Consider the following 21,225-nt stretch of genomic DNA (forward strand, 5'->3'; position numbering starts at 1 on the left):
TATGGAGGAATCTAGTCATATATAGTATAGTCATATAAGTTCGGCTATGTCCCGGACTAAGTAAGTAAAACGTGTAGAAATCCCGCGAATAATCGTCAACTTTTAAACGCAATAACTGTAGATTTTGTCGAAATTGTTATCAATTAATTGTAAAATAAAAGACCTCAACTAACGCACTGCCACGGGAACGAAATGGTGATATAATTAGCGGAAAACAAAGTAAGCATATTAAGAATAGGCATAACAGTACCTATATCTACACTAGCATTACCCAACATTTCTCAATGGACACGCAGCTTGTGTTTTACGTTTTGTCTGCACCTACCAGAGTAGGCTAGATATTAACACATAACAGAAAACAACAAACATTGAGAAGAAATACTTTCAGATACATACGGTAGGCGTGTTAATGTTTGGCATAAAAACAAAATGAAAACATGCCAAGCCAAAACCTTCCTGTATGCGAAATTATCTGAGTCTGGGAAAAACAGAAAAGTGGGAAAATACAGATTCCATGGAGAAAACATTTACCGGTTCACATTTTACAGTGAACCTGACGTAAATCTGATTGGTATTGATTACAAATGACAGCTATTAAATGTATACCATCTGCTATCAGAAATTAAAGTTGATGATTGAAGGATAACATGTGACGTAATAATGCTTCATAAATGTGTTGCTCCAAACGTGTTGTACCAAGGTTTTGATTTATAGAATGTCAAGTGCGAGGTGGTTACACAGGTGAAAACAAACTTAAGAGGTTTAGGATGCAGAATTATGAGCATGGCCTTTCTTGGCCATATGGTGTTAATCTGCTTCTGAGGAAACAGTTTTGTAAACGCTTGTATGCTATGTTGTTGAAAAGGGTTATTATTTCCTAAATGTTCAACATGATTTGTACTATTATAATATGTAGTAATTGAAACAGTTCATCGCAACTTTGCGTCTCGAACAACCCTTTCCTATAGCCGCCTTTATGTTTCGTTGACTTATTTATAAAAATGATAATGTTGCGGTCAGTGGCTGTCGTTATATGGAGAGGCCTAAATTCGATTTGAATAATGACATCTGATTCGAAGAAGAGCTATTGAGTTGCAATTGTTAACTATGTAAAAACACCCTAAAATATAAACACTTGTTTTAACTAAACACGGGTAGATTGGCGTTTACCTAAACATCACGATAATCTAAACACGCCCTTAGGCCAACCATAGTCCTACAATTAGTTGCCGTAAGAGAGGGCGCCAATGCTGAAGTATATCATGGGGATACTCTGTGGAGATCGATAGTTCTCCCATCTATCAACTATGGTAGTTCAGTATGGTGCTCTTTAAGTAGAATAGATATAGATATCTCCAGCTCCAAATGGCGCGTTATATCTTAAAAGCACCTCGAAATACACCTTGTGTCGCCTTATATTGAGAGCTTGGTTGGTCTCCAATTAACGAGATCCATAACGCTCTTCGTATGAAATACTTCCATAGAATTATAAAGATGGAAAACTATCGATGGCCAAAAATAATGTTTATTGGAATGCTACAACTTAATTGTGAATTTAAAGACTTAAGGTATAAGTTTCTATCTTGTATAAACGATATTCTCTTGAAGTGTAATTGTGATTCCAAAAATATCTTCACCACTCTCTCAAATTATAAAGAAGTCTACTTTCCAATTTCCAATTTCTGAAATCTTAAGAAAACTTAACTCTATAATGATAGATGAATGGAGAATTGAATTACAAAATAAATCAAGTCTCCACATCTATAGATAGGATAGAGGTTGATAGTTGCTTTTGCCTTTTTACTTTTCTGTTAATTGTTAGGCCTATATTTTATATTGTTATTGTAAAGGATGCACCTTTGTGCTAAGTGTGCCACCGATCTAAAGGTGTAATTCCAAATAAAAATAAAATAAATAAATAAAATATCAGCGAATGCGGAAGTAACGACGACGACAACAACCAGTGCGCGAATTTTAAAGATTGAGATAGAAACCCTCTTTGTAAGTAACAGACACATATAGAACAAAGTCATAGAGGAAATCTGGTGTAGGCCTCTTATAATCCACACCCTACAGTAGTTATTAATTTATTGTTGTAGGCCTACTGCATTTGTATTAGCCTACACAATCCTTCAGTTGCTTATTATTGTAGGCCCCCGTGTAGGCCTTCGTGATATATATTGTACGTTGCCTCTGCTGTCCATCAGTCGACGTTTATACGTTTAAAACGCCATGTGTGACAAAATATTTATTTTTTTAACCAATATTAAGTTGAAATATGCGATGCGAGTGACCGAATGATATTAAAAACAATATATTTTTAATCTTCTCTTTTAATCCTATATTATTATATTCAGGTACTTTATCATGTTAGGCACTCGGTTTAAGAAGGCACGTATGAATTTGTTTGTATGAACCATTACGTATGAAACGGTATGATTAATAAAATAAAGACTACAGCAGGTACAAATAACATTTTAGTATTTTATTCGACATAAAAAGTGTAAAATCAACTCCGATAATTTGCCTTGGGGTTATAAAGGATATATACACCATTACTTAAAATACACATAGATACAGCATAATTCATCATTTGCTGCTTAACTACAAAAGGGCTATCTGCATTATCAAACTAGTTTGAAAAAAAAAAAGAGTATGATCTGTCTAAATATACAGTAGTAAAATGCCCAAATATGGTAGTGCTATGACATCATAATGGCAATATATGATATGTGCACATCACAATTTTTGTCGCATAAAGTTTGATAATGTAGAAAGAACTTAAGCCTATAACATGAGTAAATGCGGAAAACAAGTTTCCTTTGGCAATATACGCGTTTAACAGTGTGGCTGCTTTTTAAAACTATTTTCTATTGGCATAAAAAAGTAGGCACTAAATATTATATAAGTTAAAAAAAAGCTGTACAAAAGTACTATTTCGTCTACTCTTGTATATACAACACGTAATTGCGAACATTGTGTTTAGGTACACTGTTATCTTACAATTAATACGCTGGAATTACTGCCACATTTAATATTTGTATTGGTTTAAACTCGATAAGCTGCCATGTAATTCTAAATGACCTTTTCTATTTACAATTACAGGATATATATAGTTTATTCAGATATAATCATGATACTACACTACAAAAAAACTCATCAAGAAGATATCTATATATATATATATATATATATATATATTTAAACCAGAGCTGCACCGACGAGATCTAATAAGATCGAAACAGTACTGTCTGCAGATTGGATATATATATATATATATATATATATATATATATATATATATATATATATATATATATCAATGATGTTGCGTAGCACTGTGTAAATTATATATAAATCATACTGTAAATTATAGAAACAGTGCTCATATTCGGAACATGATCTCATAATCGCGTCGAGCATAGCTCATTGGCGAAAGTTCCATATTTTTTAGTTGTATGAAAAAATGTCTCTGGCGGGATTCGAACCTGCAACCTCTCGCTTACAGGGCGAGTATCATACCACTAGACCACAGAGCCATGTATGGTATTATCACAGATTTTCACCCACCAGATACATTCTCTCATACAACAAACGCCCTCACAATCAGTGGAGGCTTAACAAGTCAGAATAAATTCCAACTTTAATTCGCAACGGTTTTTTAAATAATATTTTGTATATGTAAATCAATGATGTTGCGTAGCACTGTGTAAATTATATATAAATCATACTGTAAATTATAGAAACAGTGCTCATATTCGGAACATGATCTCATAATCGCGTCGAGCATAGCTCATTGGCGAAAGTTCCATATTTTTTAGTTGTATGAAAAAATGTCTCTGGCGGGATTCGAACCTGCAACCTCTCGCTTACAGGGCGAGTATCATACCACTAGACCACAGAGCCATGTATGGTATTATCACAGATTTTCACCCACCAGATACATTCTCTCATACAACAAACGCCCTCACAATCAGTGGAGGCTTAACAAGTCAGAATAAATTCCAACTTTAATTCGCAACGGTTTTTTAAATAATATTTTGTATATGTAAATCAATGATGTTGCGTAGCACTGTGTAAATTATATATAAATCATACTGTAAATTATAGAAACAGTGCTCATATTCGGAACATGATCTCATAATCGCGTCGAGCATAGCTCATTGGCGAAAGTTCCATATTTTTTAGTTGTATGAAAAAATGTCTCTGGCGGGATTCGAACCTGCAACCTCTCGCTTACAGGGCGAGTATCATACCACTAGACCACAGAGCCATGTATGGTATTATCACAGATTTTCACCCACCAGATACATTCTCTCATACAACAAACGCCCTCACAATATTGTGAGGGCGTTTGTTGTATGAGAGAATGTATCTGGTGGGTGAAAATCTGTGATAATACCATACATGGCTCTGTGGTCTAGTGGTATGATACTCGCCCTGTAAGCGAGAGGTTGCAGGTTCGAATCCCGCCAGAGACATTTTTTCATACAACTAAAAAATATGGAACTTTCGCCAATGAGCTATGCTCGACGCGATTATGAGATCATGTTCCGAATATGAGCACTGTTTCTATAATTTACAGTATGATTTATATATATATATATATATATATATATATATATACAGTTTACGTAGACGTTATATTTGCATTGTTTCAAAATGATATGAAAATGACTAAAACAACAATGCATTGTTAAAATGAAGTCCTAAATGACGTAAGTTATGAGATTCACCTGCCTGTAGTGTTTATTGTTTCATTATAAAAAAAACATCTATTGTTACATTTTATTATTATACTAATGAATGATAGATGTGTATATGTCATTGTTAAAGAAAAGAGAGAAATCCGCCTAAATTTGATTCTTTTGTTGACTTTTTCATTATGTGGCTTGTTCCAGATATTGTGAACTTTCTCAATTTCGTCATTTTCCTAGTATTTTAAACGCATGGATTTAGTTAATATTGTTGACGAATTGATGGTCTCTGAGGTTGTATAATTGAATTGGCATTCGTCACACCATAATAAAGTTCTTAAAGCTTGCTTCCCAAAGGAGAGAAAGCGCATAATAAACTTTACGTAGATCCATAGATAAACAGAAGAGTGCTAGCAAAACCTGTTCCGGCTTCTAGTCGGGCGCTATATATAGATTTCATATAGTTTATTGCTTCCAACTTGGATATATTGTCAATTTGTGAGGTTATTGCGTAGCAAAATACTGCCCATTGTGTTGAAACTGGTTCTAGTGTATATAGTGATAAGTCTATGAGATTAGCGCCTGGTGCCGTCGTCGGATTTATAGCCCAACTGCAAACGTCTTCTATATTCCGCGCCCATTCCTAATAAAATAAAACACATTGTGTGCATCTACCATTTTCGATACATATTTTAATATGTCGCGAAAATGGTAGAAAATAATGGTAAAAATCAGTAACATTAAAATGTTGGTGTTTTATGCGTGCAACTTAAGTACCGTATAATATACGACTAAAGCTTGGTTGCTTCCCACTTCACGCAACGTATGCGCCACAAGCGATGGTGGATTATCAGCCTGAACTGTCGCTTGTGATTGGTAAACTTATTTGCGTTTCGCTTACGCCATTGTGTTGCGTCTAAGTTGGAACGAAGCTTAAAGAGTCGCTTCAACCCTTTTTTAACAGTTAATTTACCTGATCCATATAATGTTTTGACACGGATGTGATTGGCAAAATTTGAAGTCCAACTATACATGCATGTCGTTCTGGAAATTGGTCTGGGTTACAAGGCCAGCTTAGTGTATAATAGAAAATTCCATCCTCTTGCATCTGCCCTAGTACTCCAAAGTTTTGAATAATTGGCGGGAAAATATGTTTGTTGTGCGCTCTAACGTGCCAATATTCCCTCGTTGATCTGATTTCGGTAGCTAACATCAGACGGCCTATATTTTGCATTGTTACGTCACCAAGAGCGTGCCCGAGCGCCGCCACTGCGTGGTAACAGTTAATTGCCTAAAGAATAAATCAATGACGGTCAAACACCATGCGTTTTAGCGGTGTTTTTGACAACCAATATTAGAGACCTTTCGATTTGGGACGACTACTAGAACCATGGTTGCATCATGTTCATGCATTTGGGGACATAGGGGTCTGCTTTATCGCTCGATTCCTCGAAATGGTTCTATGGAGTAATTCATTTTACGCGATTTTAATCTTTTTTAAAAGAATGGCACTTTGTCGAATTCTTTTGACTTCTAATTTAGACAAGCATCGGTTCTATGGTGTAATGGTTAGCACTCCTACTACTAAGTCCAGGCAAAAACAAACAACAATACATTGTGCGCTAGACTTGCCCTAAGTCTGTAATGTTGTCTTTTTTATGTTAGCCGGCATGTTTAGTTTTGTTTCAAGTCAAGCGTATACGTATGAAACGTATTTTTACTAATATTAAGTAAAAAAACTAACTAATTGTGCGCTGGCAGCTGCATCCCCGTCGTCGCAAATCGAAAGTTTCCATTTTACTTTACGGGATGGATTTATCATCATTTGTAAGTGTCGCCGTGCATGATCAAAATTTCTAAATAATCTAAAGAATAAATAAAAATGATGAGGATCTTACTTCACTGGTTGATTCTGTAAGCCGTGTACCCCCTCCAATCCCCGTTGCCCAAGAATGACCCATGTACCAATCTTTATGGCGTACGGTTGGGAAGAATGTGTCATTTTTACTGGGATTTGCAACATCACGAACAATTGCTGTAATTCGTTCATACGTATCTAAAATAATAAAAGATAACTTTTTAAATATTTACAAAATTGATACAGTATATTATTCTTGCATTGTATGTATTGTTTAAAAAATACATAGCGCCGCCTATCAGTGAGTTGTAATGTATTGCTACATGAGGGCAGTATAGAAAGAATCCTAAAGTTGATCCTCGTTTTTAAGAGCTGCAGTTTAGTCTATAAACATGGAGGAAAAAATCACATGGTTTTACGTACATAATCCACTTATTAGGTTGAACGGACATTAGAAAGTTCCCGCTAAATCACCACTCAACATTTCAAATATGGCTACACAGATTCTTCTTACGGAAAATAAATCACATTTATATACTGTATAATATATATAGAAATCCACCGAACTAACCATTTCGTGCTGCCCATTCCATGTGGTGCTTTGCATAGTAAGCTATACCATAGATCCAATACCCAAGATGAATATGATGGTTTGAATAAGAGACAAATCCAAAATTGGTCCAGTAATAAATTGGTTCATATTTTCTATTGCTATACAGGAACATACCTCCCCAAATAGAATCGTACCTGATTAAAAAGCATATCATATATCAACCATACCATACAGTAATATTAACGGGACACCTTCGGGACCCAAAAGTGTCTTGGTTGGTTGTAGTGTGTTAAAACATGCCCTATATTTGCCTCATTCATGTCTGGGAAGTCCCGTTAATAGAGGGATGTCCCTGTTTCTCAAAGAAGGTGTTCTACTGTAAATGTTTTATAAGCATAAATTTAAAATATATACCATATTATGCCTATATGTAATATGTCATAAAAGTGAAAAGTGTTTTGGAATGACTCGTATGTCTGTAGGACTGCGTTTAGGACCTAATTGGCAGAATGTCGTACCTAAATACGTTTGCTTCAGTTATTCCTTCAACTATACCAAGCCAGAGATCTAAGCACCGACGTAATGATTCATCTAGCTTAGTATAATGATTTGTCCCAAATGCCCTGGATATGCTGGCTAATCTTGATACCATTCCAATGGATTTACCAGCCCAGTAACTTTGAGCGCCCTCGCGCTTGCAGTCTTTATCAAGTGTGTGATTGGCGGCGTCCCTTGCAATTCCATCTATGATATCCTAATCGATTAAAAACAATTTAAATTGGAATAAAGCTTTGTAAATACATTATTTAGAATAGAACACAGCTAGTTTATTATAAAGCACGATACGCTCGCTTAGGTTTACTTATGTGGTTTTTACTTGGCTCTTGTGCTTTGAGTTAAACATCATTATTTTTGTGGGACGATACAACCAGACATAATAATTAGACCGTTTTTTCTTATCATTTACTGTACTTAGAAAGATATTCGATTGCACACATTTTGCGGACAGTTGTTTTTATTGGGAATTCATCTAAATCTTTACATTAAGCATAAAAACGGAATAATTTTCAATTAAAAATGAAATTAATTCCTCGGAGAAAATAAATATATTGTAAAGACAAAGAAGATAAAGTAATATATTTTGTAACCCACACATAATTTCTTACCTGTAGCATTGTTGAATTTTCTTTTATTTTCTTGACCTCTTGTGGATCTGGGTCCATTTCAGCACGAACCAGTGGCTCTTCCATTACCCATAGGTCTGATGTATAACCTTTGAACCCAAATATTGTTGGTATCAATGCGTCTTTTTCGAGTAAGACTTCCTTTGAAATAACATTGTTAGAATAGAATTTGGACATTTTATAAAAGTTTTAGACCACAAAATTTATAGTATTCATAGAAATGTTGACTGATTTACAATTGTTACCTTAATGTCTGTCTATGGAAATAGTATTTTTTCCATCCCATTTATCCATCACCACTTTACTACAAGTTACAACAACATTATTCAACTTATTCCTCAAGCTTTCACCACCATAATTACCCAACACTACCAACAAACATTATTCGACTTATCCCTCAAGCTTTCACCACCATATTACCCAACACTACCAACAAACATTATTCGACTTATTCCTCAAGCTTTCACCACCATATTACCCAACACTACCAATAAACATTATTCGACTTATCCCTCAAGCTTTCACCACCATATTACACAACACTACCAACAAACATTATTCGACTTATCCCTCAAGCTTTCACCACCATATTACCCAACACTACCAACAAACATTATTCAACACTGCATTAAATCTATTCCACCACACATTTGGAACATTTGTGATTCATCAGAATTTTGAGGACAGTTAATACAAAATGGATATTAGAAGCATTTATAAATCAAATATGAAATTGTTAGAGATTAGAATAATTTTTATGAACCTTTATTTAATTTATTAGATGGATATCTTTGTTGTTTTTGTTTGCTTTTATATTTAATTTTTTATTTGATTATGTTTGTCCTTTGTAATGTATTATTATGATGAAATTTAAAAAAATATGTGATTCGTATCTTCAGTGAAGAGTGAAATTAAATAACTTTCTGTAATTTCACTGTTCCCTGGTATCTTGTTTATCAACTTGAAAACAATGTATAAACTTATAAACAGTTAAGGAAAAAATGGAAAAATCAGCACTGTGGTCAAAACAATATAGATTATCTGATAAAACTCCTAGAAAGTAGGAAGCATTGTGCCTTTTTCCCCTGACTATAAACCTACATGATGCGGTAGTGTAACGATCAGCAGCTGCGGTTCCTGTCTGTTTTGTAAATACTGGAAAACATGCGTATTCCAATCCCAACTTATGTATCCTGTATCACCGAGAACACAGGTTCGAGTCCTAGGCTTGTAAGAATATATTCCAACGTGATGTTCAAGCTGTTTAACTGCTTCGAAGTCACCTTTCTTGCCTGTACCGGCAAAAGCTAATTGCATGATGCCTGTAAAGTTTTCAGATTTAGAATTGAAAAACGCTTTCCCGCCTTTTATAGTCATCGTCATTTTTTCTGAAAAAAAGGCTGCAAACTTTCTAGTGTTTAGTTTAGGGTCGCCTAATGGTTCAGCTAATTCTAATATAAACGAATTGCTGCTTATTTCCAATGGCGGCTCTTGAGAAGAATTTCTGCTACTTTCACAAACAACCTGTAAATAAAAACGAAGTAATAGTCAATTCTTGAGCCTTAAGTTTTATTCTCAATTATATTTCATAGGTCCATGTTATCACAAAGGTCACTGTTGAAGATGGACATTCAGAGAGTCAATATAGTTTTTTCCATAAAATTGAGTTGAGTCAAATACCGTACCTCAAATGGAGATCTCTTCCAATTAAAAGGAATAGGCTGGACAACATATTGACCTATAACATTAACAGCATAGACATGTGTATTAGTAGACACGGTGGCCGTGTATGTAACTCTCCTTCTATCGTATGATAACTGACATGTATTTTTGGTACACTTTTCCCATATTCTTTTGTTATGCCATTCACTTTTATTTCCATGGAGGAACTGGATCTGTAAAATAATTATATATTTTAATATAACGCATTGAAAACATACATACTATTATTCGGTAGATGTCGATTTAAAAATAAAGCCATATTCTCCAGTAACTAAATAAATCTTCACTGTGTATATGACTCATTTCCACATTGTGTCAATTTTTTATAATAAATAAACACTTGAATACATGTGCTTCTTTTAACATAACAAGAATTAAATATATTTGTAAGTTCTTTGAAATTTGCATTAAATTATATTTTAAAATAGAAAAACTTAGTCATTCAATCCTATTGAAGTGTCACATTTTTTAATTTTTAAAAAGGTGTGAACTAAACATTTGAAATTTGTATTATTAAACCTTTTATCAATCACCATTTAAGTCAAAGTTTTAATTCACAAGGGATTAAACAGTAATCTTATGATATATCAATATTCAGACATAACGACTTATTACTAATAAATGTTATCAATGATAAGTGGTACCGAAAGATGTTGTTATAAGGGATAATTATGTATGATATTAAGCTCTGTCTATGTGACAACAAAAAAGGCATGTGCCCAAATAATAATGGTAGCGATATGCTCAAATATGGCAGTGATATGACATCATGGCACATCACATTTTGTTGTCACATAAAGTTTGATAGTGTAGACAAGGCTTTATATAGAAGATCTCCTTGTTTATAAGTAGGCAGTATATATGACACTTTCATTACATTTGACAGATGTATAGTATCATAACCCCACACTCTGATGACTAGCAATGCAATGAACTCAGTTTAAATAATTTATCAGCCTGAGTCCTAAAGTCTATTTTACTTATGGAAAAAACACACCTCTTCCAATCCACCAAAAACGTTTTTTGATGTGACGTTTATCTCAAGTGTGGTTCTACCACAACTCGCAGATACTGATGCACTTCCGTAGAACCAATTATTCGGCATCCGAGTTCCAATATTCAATTGTCTTTCAGTTTTATTGTCACATGTCACGTGCATTGGGTTCGTAATCCAGTAGCCATAATAATCGTTGCTAGGAATCATATAGCGATCAAGAACATTAATGGAATATACCATGTTTCCACCATTATAGTTCGGAATGGCCATCTCCACCATCATCTTGTCATCTGACAATTTGCATATAGCATTGTTGCAGGTTATCATTTCAGCGTCTGTGTACCACCTGTATTTAAGTTTAAAAATACACTTGTAACATACTTAAAAGGAAGTTCACATAATTGTAATTCTTCAGTACATTTCCTCTTGTATTAGACTTAATTCAAAGAAAACAACTTCATAAAAAGTGGAGAACAATATCTCACTCAGCCATTTCCACTACTGCGGTACGTTCAATATATTATTGTACTGCAGTACCGTACTTACATATCAATTCGCGACGCTCCCCATTGTACATCGGTAACTTCTTCAATCGGTTTTGTCATGTGAAGTGTCAAGTAGAGAGTTTCTTCAGCACTGCTACAATAGGCTTCTACAAATCCAGATCCCGTATCCTCACCTAAAAATGTCCAATTGGTGAATAAAGAAAATATAAAAAGCATTTGAATTTTGCGGAAAGTATATATCCTAATCCACAAAACTGTGTACCAAATGTGTAATGACGTCATAGTTTCCCTAGGTTACAGGATACTGAGCTCGCCTTGCCAAGATAGGAACTCGAGACAGTCTTATGTATATGGCTGCGACAAATACCAACAGTAAGCTACTGTACTATGTACATACTCTGCGCGGTGTATGTTAAGGGCGTGAAACAGATCGTGTCGCAGCCACAGATAAACCCTTTAATCTTCGGAGCTCGGCATCCTGTTAGATTGTCTTGGGTCGAGACACATCGATTATTAGGCAGGAACGTTACTAACACTAATATTCACAAAACTTATAATTTGCAAGACTCTTACTTGACTCTTCTTCTGGGCAACCAAGTGATACATCTTGACCATTAACGGCAACCAGACAATGTGGTGTTAGAATGGGATTAGCTTGTGTGAATATGTGCGTCAACATTGCTGCTCCTCTAACCAAAGGAAGCTCTAGTGTTCCACCGTCAGAAGAAGTGTACAGAAAATTAGCATACATTTCTTCAAATGATGTCATTTCCGGATGATTTGTGTTGGCAATTCCAACTTGAACACCAGACAAGCCTACAGTAATTGATAAACAAAGTTCGTCCTAATTTTCCCTTAACATTTTACATTGATTGTGCATTTAAAAGCTAGCGAACTGTTATGGACTAAACTAATAAATAGATGTTTTAATCGTGGATAATTATAATACAATTAATTATAATGTAATCAATTGTTTTTTATTTTTAAAAAATAAATAGCTTTTTTGTACCTGTAAATTTGCTAAAAGGATTGCTATCTGGACCGGAGACCATCTGTTTCATTCCTGTACCAAGGGAGTCTAACTTTATCCAGGGGTTATCTTTCTTTCCCGGTGTAAGTTGATGGAATGTATCACTCCGCGTACTCGCATTCCATCTTTCTAACGTGTATGCATCGTATGTTATACCGTCCTCATTCATAATAGCTATATATGTCAAAAAGTAATCCCCAAATAAATTATGCCCATGTAAATTGATTACATTTTTATGAACGGAAATTGATGAATGTAAATGTCAAATTATTTAAGCATAAAGTCACAGTAATGTATTACTGGATGCTGGTACTATCATCTCTATCAGGCACAAATAGAGAGATTTAAGTAGTCTCTATTACTTTAGATATTTCCATTACATATTTTATCATTCTACCTATCATTGCCGACCATCATACTCGTACATAATTATCATTCAATCTCTATGCATGATATGTACTAACAAAGCATAGCTAATTATTACAGAATTACCTGAATAGGGTATTAAGCGTATAGGAGCTGGGTTATTATGAATTGCATTGCTAGCAAAATGTCCAGTTGGTAGGGCTCCCTCAGACCTTAATGTACCAGTGTGTAATGGAGGAGCGATCCTTTCCAGTATCGAACTTGTTCCAAATATCTCAGATACATCTTCTGTAGATAATGGCTTATCGTGAAGAGTATTACATGCTAGAGGTAAGCCACCTGATCCTAGAAAAAGATATATCCAAAATCATTAAAGAAAAAAAATATAAAATAAATTTCATTCAGATCTTAGTAGTTAGTCTGTCTTTCCATTTCAATATCTGGAAGTAACACCGGTTCATTGGAATTAAAAATAATTAGTTTCCTGCATATTGCGTCATACGTTACTTACAGCTAATCAAAAACCCTGATAAAAAAGTGGGCGTGTAATGTTACCAATATCTATAACGTCAGTTCTTGCAATAATTGGCTCAATTATTTACAACATAATATACACACAAAAGTGTATTCATTAATTAAAGCTTTAATGTATTTAAATGATAGAACCGGCCGGATTATAGTTGCATATTCGTTTATTATGCCACTTGCATTTTAAATTAACAGGAATTGTCACACAAAGAATTTAATCATTTGTGTCCATCAGGAATTATAAATGAAACTACTATAAATATTTAAAAACGCCACAAATTAAATAATTTGCCTGATCGGTTCGATAAATCTTGTTGGAGACGCTTCCATTTAGGGCCTATACATATTGAATGAATTAAGTACTACAGTAGAATTCCTATACAAGAGACACTTGGACAGGGGTTCCCGTTTACACGGGAAGTACCGGCATGGTGTCCCCTAAATAGAGGTGTCAGATTGAAGGGATTCTGGTGCAATTTTTTTTTCAAATTGTTTTTCTTTCTTTTTTCGTATTTATACGGTGTTTGGTTATTTGTTAATATCACGAACTTGTATAAAAACAATCAATTGAACAAGTTGTACTGTGCATCAGTCTCGTGCCTAGTAAAGTTTATATATTATTCGCAGGTAAACCGAGAATTTAATGTGTGAACAAATAATTTAAAGGCAGGTTATTTGGTATGCAGTAGCTTGCTTGCTACAAAATATAACCTGTCTTGATGAAGATAAACCCGTTAGTTCTATCATCTTAATCCTAAAAAATAACCAAAAGTAATGCACTCGGATAGCGTGGGTAGATTTATAGTGATCAGTTTTTCCAATTAATTTTTATGACTACAGTTGTAATAATTAATTTTAGCAAGTTTGGTAAAAATCCATTTATTTAAAGCGATAATAAAAATAAGAGAATAAGAATTATTTTTGGAGGACAAACATTAATAAACGCTTCCACTTTTCTCTTTATAAATTTAAATATTTAGAGTAAATTTAGCTCATGTCAAAGTTTATGATCAATAGTTGTCAAGTTATTTTTTTAAATCAAACTATGAATCTGTAACATCTAATCTAAATCCATACATAATGTTAAATATATTAGCAATAAGACTATACGGGTTTGTTAGCACACCTTAATTGCAGAGCTATATACTGAAAGAGAAGAAGAGATAAATAGTATAATTGATATGCAATAGTTATAAGCCTCTAGCGAAGCTTACTGTCGAATCCCACATTTTCCAAATTTGCTTGCAGCGTTTATTATAGGTTACATCACTACAAGTGACAGATATGACATTATTTTCTGGATTGAATGATTCAGGCCAACGAGGTCAGCAAATAATATACAAATTCCTACATTGGGTACATATACATTACAATTATATATAATATTAACAATAATAAATATATCTCATATTAATAGCACCTAATTTTCCAGTTTAATCTTCTGTAGGCCTAATGAAAGTTACCTGCGCATGCCCGTAAACATTTTTCTTTAGTTATAAAGTTGTTTCTATTTCCTTTACAACCTTTGTAAGTAAACTTTCTGCATGTGTTTCCGTCGAAACTCCATCGTTGATGTGTTTTGTGGCAATCTCCAACTTTAATAGGTAATAAACACAGGTCTTCTACAAAATAAAAATAGTTTTTATGAAAATTATATTCTATTTTTCCATTAATTTATTATTATTTTATCCATTTATTATAAAGACAAAGATCATCCACACATTGGTTAGCGACGTCTATCAAAACTTGTCCTGTATAAATCTGTTCAATTATAAATTTTAGAAACGCTCTAGTTTTAAAACTATTTGGATCTGCTTAGGAACCTGTTAATTTGAGTACATCGACGCCATTTAGGCTTTAGGAATTACGGAACAACTTGGATAGATAATTCTATGTAAGTACTCGTAAGCCCATATAAAAACATCTCTTTTTGTACAGTTTAGACAGCTGACATAAACCAGGAGTAGTATATGTTTCATTAAATATTACTATGAATCCATATACACTTAAAAATGTTAAGGAAATTAGGTTAAGGTTAGCCAGCCCAGAATACCAATTATCGTCCTTTTCGCAATTGGAATAGACACGCAGACTAAAGCTCTGCCCATGGTCATGATGGTGTCATATCACTACGATATTTTTGCATATCACTTCCATATTTGGCACATCACACTTTTCTTGTCAAACTAGTTTGATAATATAGACAGAGCTTAAGGCCTATATATTAAACATGCCATGACGTTATAACTATATAATGGAACATTAATGCTTCATCGATTAGTTTAATAATTTCTCATTTTAAATCAATTTACCTGTCTGAACAGTGATTAAGATTGATATACAGATTACAAATTTGACTCGACCCTTATCAATAAATTAGCCATCGATAAAGATAGGTTTGTTGATTCATGTTGACAACATGACACGGTAATAAACTCTTTATTAATATATTCACATATCTAAATAATTAACTGTGTTTAATATTAACATTGTATATATTATGTATTGACATATTAACATGTTTAATGCAGCAGAATGTGCACCATGATGGCTTCCATTTCCCAAAAGCAATTACAGCTTTTTACATAATAACTCTTTATTAGTCCTAATCATTTCTCAAGATATTTTTCATTGTTTTTTCTTCTTTTACAGGATCCTCAGTAAAGTCTTAATTATATTATGTATATTATTGTTAATTTGCCATTATTGAAACAAATAAATGTTCTTAAATTGAAAAATGATTTTTTCTTTCTCGTGAACAAAGTTGCATCAACATCAAGTTTTATCTTTAACTTTTTAGATCACACAAAACGACAAACATTGTCATCACTCTGATTTACTGGTGTCATAATTGCTCGTTTGTTGCCGTCTTATAACAATATATAAAGAACTGAAATGTATAGTCTAGTTTTAAAGGCATAGAATTGTTTCATGTGGTATTGTATCTTTTTATTTTGTTAATTATACGTATAATTATCTCGTTAGTCCTATTATTATGTAACGATGAGAAGCAAGTATGCGAAGAATGATACATAAAATCATTATTTTATGAACTATTTTGATCTTTTTTTGCACCATAATAGGTATTTCTACACTTATAATAATGAGACTGTCTTCAAACTCACTTTCATAATAAAATTATACTATTAATGTTATGATATTTTCTGGATCAAATAAATCGACTTGTGACTTGTGTCTGGCAATAAAAATGATAATAACGATGTAATGTGTTTAATCAGGTAAGATAAAAAGAAGAGATATCTTTATTATAGACCTAAATAACATTAAATCCTGATGCTAATTTGATATGGGTCACTAAAACTTTTGTAGCAATCTTTAAACACACGTGACCATTAATATCAGTAACACCGCGCTGTTTTAAAGGAGCATGTCATATTCTACCTATACGACAGCTATAGTAAATTTTAAGTAATCTTATAAAGTTTTACTAAATGCAATTTAATTATAGGATATTATGGACCACCTACCTTTATGTTATATTATTATATCATCTACAATTATGATGAAACTGAATATTTTATGTTGTTTAATGTACAGCCTAATAATAGCATAACTTAGAATAGAATAACGGGTATATAAAAATTAAAGTACATCATTCGTTTCAGTTACCGCGTGATTTTATTGGATAATGTTCTACTAAAAGACAATAATAAGTTACTTCTTACTTTATTGTTCTCTGACTGTATGTACACTTCTATAAATGCATGTCATAATTATTGAATGATTATTTATAGTGATCCAGTTGAGATATAAAATCATGTTATGTTTTTTTTTTAACTTTACGACACTTGAAGTCCATGGTGCGGGCACAATTCTATTGATCATACATTCTAATAATTATTATCGATCTATATCGATTTGTGTACAAGAGTTCATAATTTTCGGGATTGTTATTGTGACATAATGATTTTGTTGAAAATACAGTAATCATTTTCTTATCATCTACACAGTAAAATCCCTAAAATCCTATTCTCTTCTACATAAATGTTTAAACAATTAAGAAAAATAAACGGTGTGGTACCAATTAGGGTTAATATCCTAGTGATTATTCATTATGATTTAAATTATATACAAAAATAATAGGTTAAACTTTTAATTCTCTATATGGGAATTGTACGGCAGTATAATAACCATGTGATGCCTTTGGGAAATATGACTTTGGTAACAGAGGACAAGTTAAAACAAGTATTATGACAGTCAAAGCATACCGGTAATGAAAAATTCGTCCATTTTATTTGATAATAATGTACCGTAAATTTTTTTAACACTTAAAGATGTATTGTCCCCTGAAGAAATATTTTTTTTGTTGAATATGTCATTTTAATGTCACATAATAATAATAATTTGACCAAAAATGGGATCAGAAAAAAAAATGATTTACCTAAAAAAACTGTAATTTAAAGCAAAAAAAATAGTCAAATTGGCTGCCAGTCATGATGGGATTTTGGTTGAATGTAACTATAGTTTTTGTCGGTTTTTTTCTATGGAAGTGATTAACTTTATAAAATCTACAAAATGACCTATTGAAAGTAAGAATTTTTATTAATGTTCATTTGTCATGGTTTTTTGGGAGCAATACATCTTTAAGATATTATCGGAATTGATGTCCTTATGAATATAGGAATACTCTACTAACTTTCATAATCTACCAGTAGGCCTATGTAAATTTAATTATACCACTGAAGTTTTAACCTATATTATTATTGCCAAAACGTTTAAGAGAGGAAATGTGGTAGTTTTTAGAAGAACTATGCTTTTATAGAAAACTATAATATCTCATAGCATGGAGTACTTTAAACATTTATGATCCTGCAGTGGGATAAAATATTGGCTTCGATGAAACACTATTTTTAATTCATCTTTGTTTATTTTTTAACAAATCTTCTTTTCCAATCTTCTGAATTATGTGTGTTTAGCCTAGCAAGCAATCGTTACACAGCTTCTATACCATTTACTATTAATGAGTATACAACATTAGTAGATACATTACCGACATTAACATATATGCCTACAAATGGCTTATACTGTAGTTCATCACTCTGTATTATGCATCATCTAACATGTGAATATTTCATACCATTTAAATCAGACAGTATATAAATCATATTACCTTATTTGACGATAAAAGCTTTTAGTGTGTTCTGCGCATGCGCTTTGATACACGGCCGTCAACACTGTCAATAATTTTTAACTCATTCATTCACAATTGCCTTCGTTTCTATTCTTCTGGGTATTTTCGATTCATAAATTGTTACATAAATATAAATGTTTTCTTATTTATCTTTTAGTTTGATCTAAATCTTACTTAAATGCTTACCTTTGAATTACTTTCATTAATTAAGAAGCAAAAAGTGACGTTTGATGGATTTGCTTTCATTATGCTATATTAAATATTATGATTTCTAATATAAATATATGACAATAATATCATTATTTAATCATAGTTTAAATAACATTTTCAAAATTTAATTTCATAATCATTTATGTTTGTATTAAACAGTATAAAATTTAATTATTTTTCATCTAGAATATATATTAATATACCGGTAGGTATACATTAAATTAAGAAATGAGAATTGTTCAATAGGTATCATGAACCTCCACCTTATTGTATTCATAATTTATACTGTTTTACTTCTTAATTGCCTTTTAAAATTAGACAGATAGTTGCTATCAATAACCATAGAACGTAATAATGTTTATTATGATGACATAATTACTTTAGGAATATCTTATTTTATTAATGTAACATTACACAAATACTTACCTTCCTTGTTAATATATTCTTCTCCCAAGTTTTTTATTTTATGATCTAAGAAAATGGTGTACAACGCAGCAACGATACCACCAATAATCAACAAGACAGTCGCGATGACAAACACACAGCAAGTAGTTGTCTTAGGCGTTGGTTCTTTCTTAGATGGCACTACTGAGGTTGAAAGACTTTCGTTTAATTGTTCTTTTAACTCCACATCTACAAGATCACATTTACTGTTTGCCATTTCTAGAAAAGTTTGTTTTCTTCAAGTTTCGTTCAACGTTTGTAAAAGTTCTGAAGATTAAAAGAAACTTCCGTATAGTCGTTGTTGATGTTAACTGTATAGTCTGTCTCTTGTTCAATAACTATAGGTTTTTAATAGACACCTTTTTTCTGCAGAGCTATGCATGGAATTACTAGTCGGCTACGGTAAAATACGTCATCTGGGAAATATCATACACTGCGCGGTACTGTCTAATGGACTTTAAACCAGTTGTCGAAAGCTTTCTAAAATGCACCAATTCAATGCAGCCTACATAATTCCATAACATTAAATGCTTAAAAATAAGCGCGCATAGTGTTGATAATAGTCTGCTTTGACATGATTTGTGTGCAGTGAGTAGATTTTGGTGAACAGTCAAATTTTATGAATTAATTAAATATTCATGTATTTCTGTAATGGTTCAAATGGTCCTCATACATCATGCTATACTAAAAGAAATACACATATAATTTAAAATGTTAATCATTACAATTATAGATATCGACGTAAATATAATTTGACAGGCGAATTGTGAATGATTAGGTATAAAGAAAATCTGACAGTCCATTGTCAGAGTCACCTCAAAGACAGTCGTCCCATCATCACGTGAAAATGATGGATAATAATTTCCTTGTGGAAAAGTAACTTGGTGCAACTTCACGACGTCTTTTGTATTCTATTTCAAGGCGAATCTAATCGAATGAATTATGCATTGAGCTTTTATTTGTTTCGTATGTTTGCGCATACACCTCCATGCATGTTACACACTGTAACGATTTATTCCACATTGGAAGATTATTATGGTTCTCCGCGGTTCTACTCGGACTCATCATGAGAAAAATGTTGCACTTTTTTTACCATTAGTCATGAAAATATATAGATTAGTATAATTAGTTTTCTATTAGTTAAATCATAAGTGTTCATAACTGTTCTTCTCATAATGTATGTAATAAAAAAAAATGCATTGTTCATTACTTATTAACCGAATCTCCGTATCTTTGTCAATCGCGCCAAAGAATTTTATTTTTTTGGATTCTGCCTTCGTCCATTTTTTTTTTTTTTTTTTGCATTTCTAATTATTCTATCTTGCTTTTTGCTTACTGTTTGTCTGTTGGACGAAAATTTTGAATTGAATTTAAATAAATGTTATAATTAAGAATTCCTTTAGAATGAAATTGAAGTTCGGTTATTTAATTTAGAATGTTCCCATGGCGTTATATCTTTTTGAATGCTATTCCTGCTATTTTATTCTTCGTTGACACTTTTTAAGGTCTTTATTTATGTATCTTTTTGTCAAGAATAAATAATAAACTTAATATATGCAAGTTGAATTCCTGCTTGTGATCATCGATGGGGAAACTAGGCCTATTACAAAATAAGTTTAGGTGCGCCCTCAACAAAATCGATTGTACTGAAATATTTGACAGGCAGTAAGGATTTCATTGCAAATCTAAATTCATTTCTTAAAGTTTTCCTTAAATTGACCTGAGTGTGGTCATAAGTCAGTCTGGGTCGATCTTTATGAAATTCGTGTATCCGCCTATGTGGTATCTATACTGATTAATTGATGAACTGATTATCGCCACTGAGTATACAGGAGATCTGCCAAAATATGGTAAATTAACAGTGACAGTATCTTGTTAAATACGACAAGTTGTCATAACATTTATGTTCAATGTTTAGATTAAAAAGACCGGAAGTTGTACATCCCGGTCATATAAAAATACTTCATGAATCATTTTA

The 21,225-nt window shown here is 32.6% G+C and overlaps 1 protein-coding gene and 4 non-coding genes across 5 annotated transcripts; 1 reads left to right on the forward strand and 4 right to left on the reverse strand.

Annotated features, from left to right (window-relative positions):
• Positions 1-3,467: 3,467 nt before the first annotated feature.
• Trnat-ugu (transfer RNA threonine (anticodon UGU)) lies at positions 3,468-3,539 on the reverse strand. The gene has a single exon. It is a non-coding gene; the product is annotated as a tRNA-Thr (tRNA).
• A 295-nt stretch (positions 3,540-3,834) lies between these two features.
• On the reverse strand, positions 3,835-3,906 carry Trnat-ugu (transfer RNA threonine (anticodon UGU)). Its single transcript has one exon. It is a non-coding gene; the product is annotated as a tRNA-Thr (tRNA).
• A 295-nt stretch (positions 3,907-4,201) lies between these two features.
• Positions 4,202-4,273, reverse strand: Trnat-ugu (transfer RNA threonine (anticodon UGU)). The gene has a single exon. It is a non-coding gene; the product is annotated as a tRNA-Thr (tRNA).
• A 136-nt stretch (positions 4,274-4,409) lies between these two features.
• On the forward strand, positions 4,410-4,481 carry Trnat-ugu (transfer RNA threonine (anticodon UGU)). The gene has a single exon. It is a non-coding gene; the product is annotated as a tRNA-Thr (tRNA).
• Positions 4,482-4,678: 197 nt separating this feature from the next.
• LOC140039214 (uncharacterized) lies at positions 4,679-19,464 on the reverse strand. Its single transcript, XM_072084813.1, has 15 exons — positions 19,230-19,464; positions 14,905-15,063; positions 13,040-13,258; positions 12,527-12,721; positions 12,091-12,333; positions 11,558-11,690; positions 11,012-11,357; positions 9,978-10,187; positions 9,394-9,816; positions 8,275-8,433; positions 7,627-7,862; positions 7,127-7,302; positions 6,596-6,753; positions 5,671-5,988; positions 4,679-5,340 (listed from the first exon to the last, which is right to left on the reverse strand). The coding sequence occupies exons 1-15, from the start codon at positions 19,462-19,464 to the stop codon at positions 5,077-5,079; spliced, it is 3,474 nt and encodes a 1,157-aa protein (XP_071940914.1). The 3' UTR covers positions 4,679-5,076.
• Between the last annotated feature and the right edge of the window lie 1,761 nt (positions 19,465-21,225).

Source organism: Antedon mediterranea, chromosome 2 (assembly GCF_964355755.1).
Source record: "Antedon mediterranea chromosome 2, ecAntMedi1.1, whole genome shotgun sequence".
In the NCBI taxonomy this organism is placed as follows: Eukaryota; Metazoa; Echinodermata; class Crinoidea; order Comatulida; family Antedonidae; genus Antedon; species Antedon mediterranea.

Bases quoted from the DNA above. Each gene is read 5' to 3' on its own strand.
- LOC140039214 (XM_072084813.1), bottom strand. From the start codon at position 19,464: ATGGCAAACAGTAAATGTGATCTTGTAGATGTGGAGTTAAAAGAACAA. The intron at 7,863-8,274 runs GTAAGAAATTAT...TTAATCGATTAG, and splicing joins AAAATTCAACAATGCTACAG to GATATCATAGATGGAATTGC. The intron at 7,303-7,626 runs GTACGACATTCT...CTTTTTAATCAG, and splicing joins ACTGAAGCAAACGTATTTAG to GTACGATTCTATTTGGGGAG.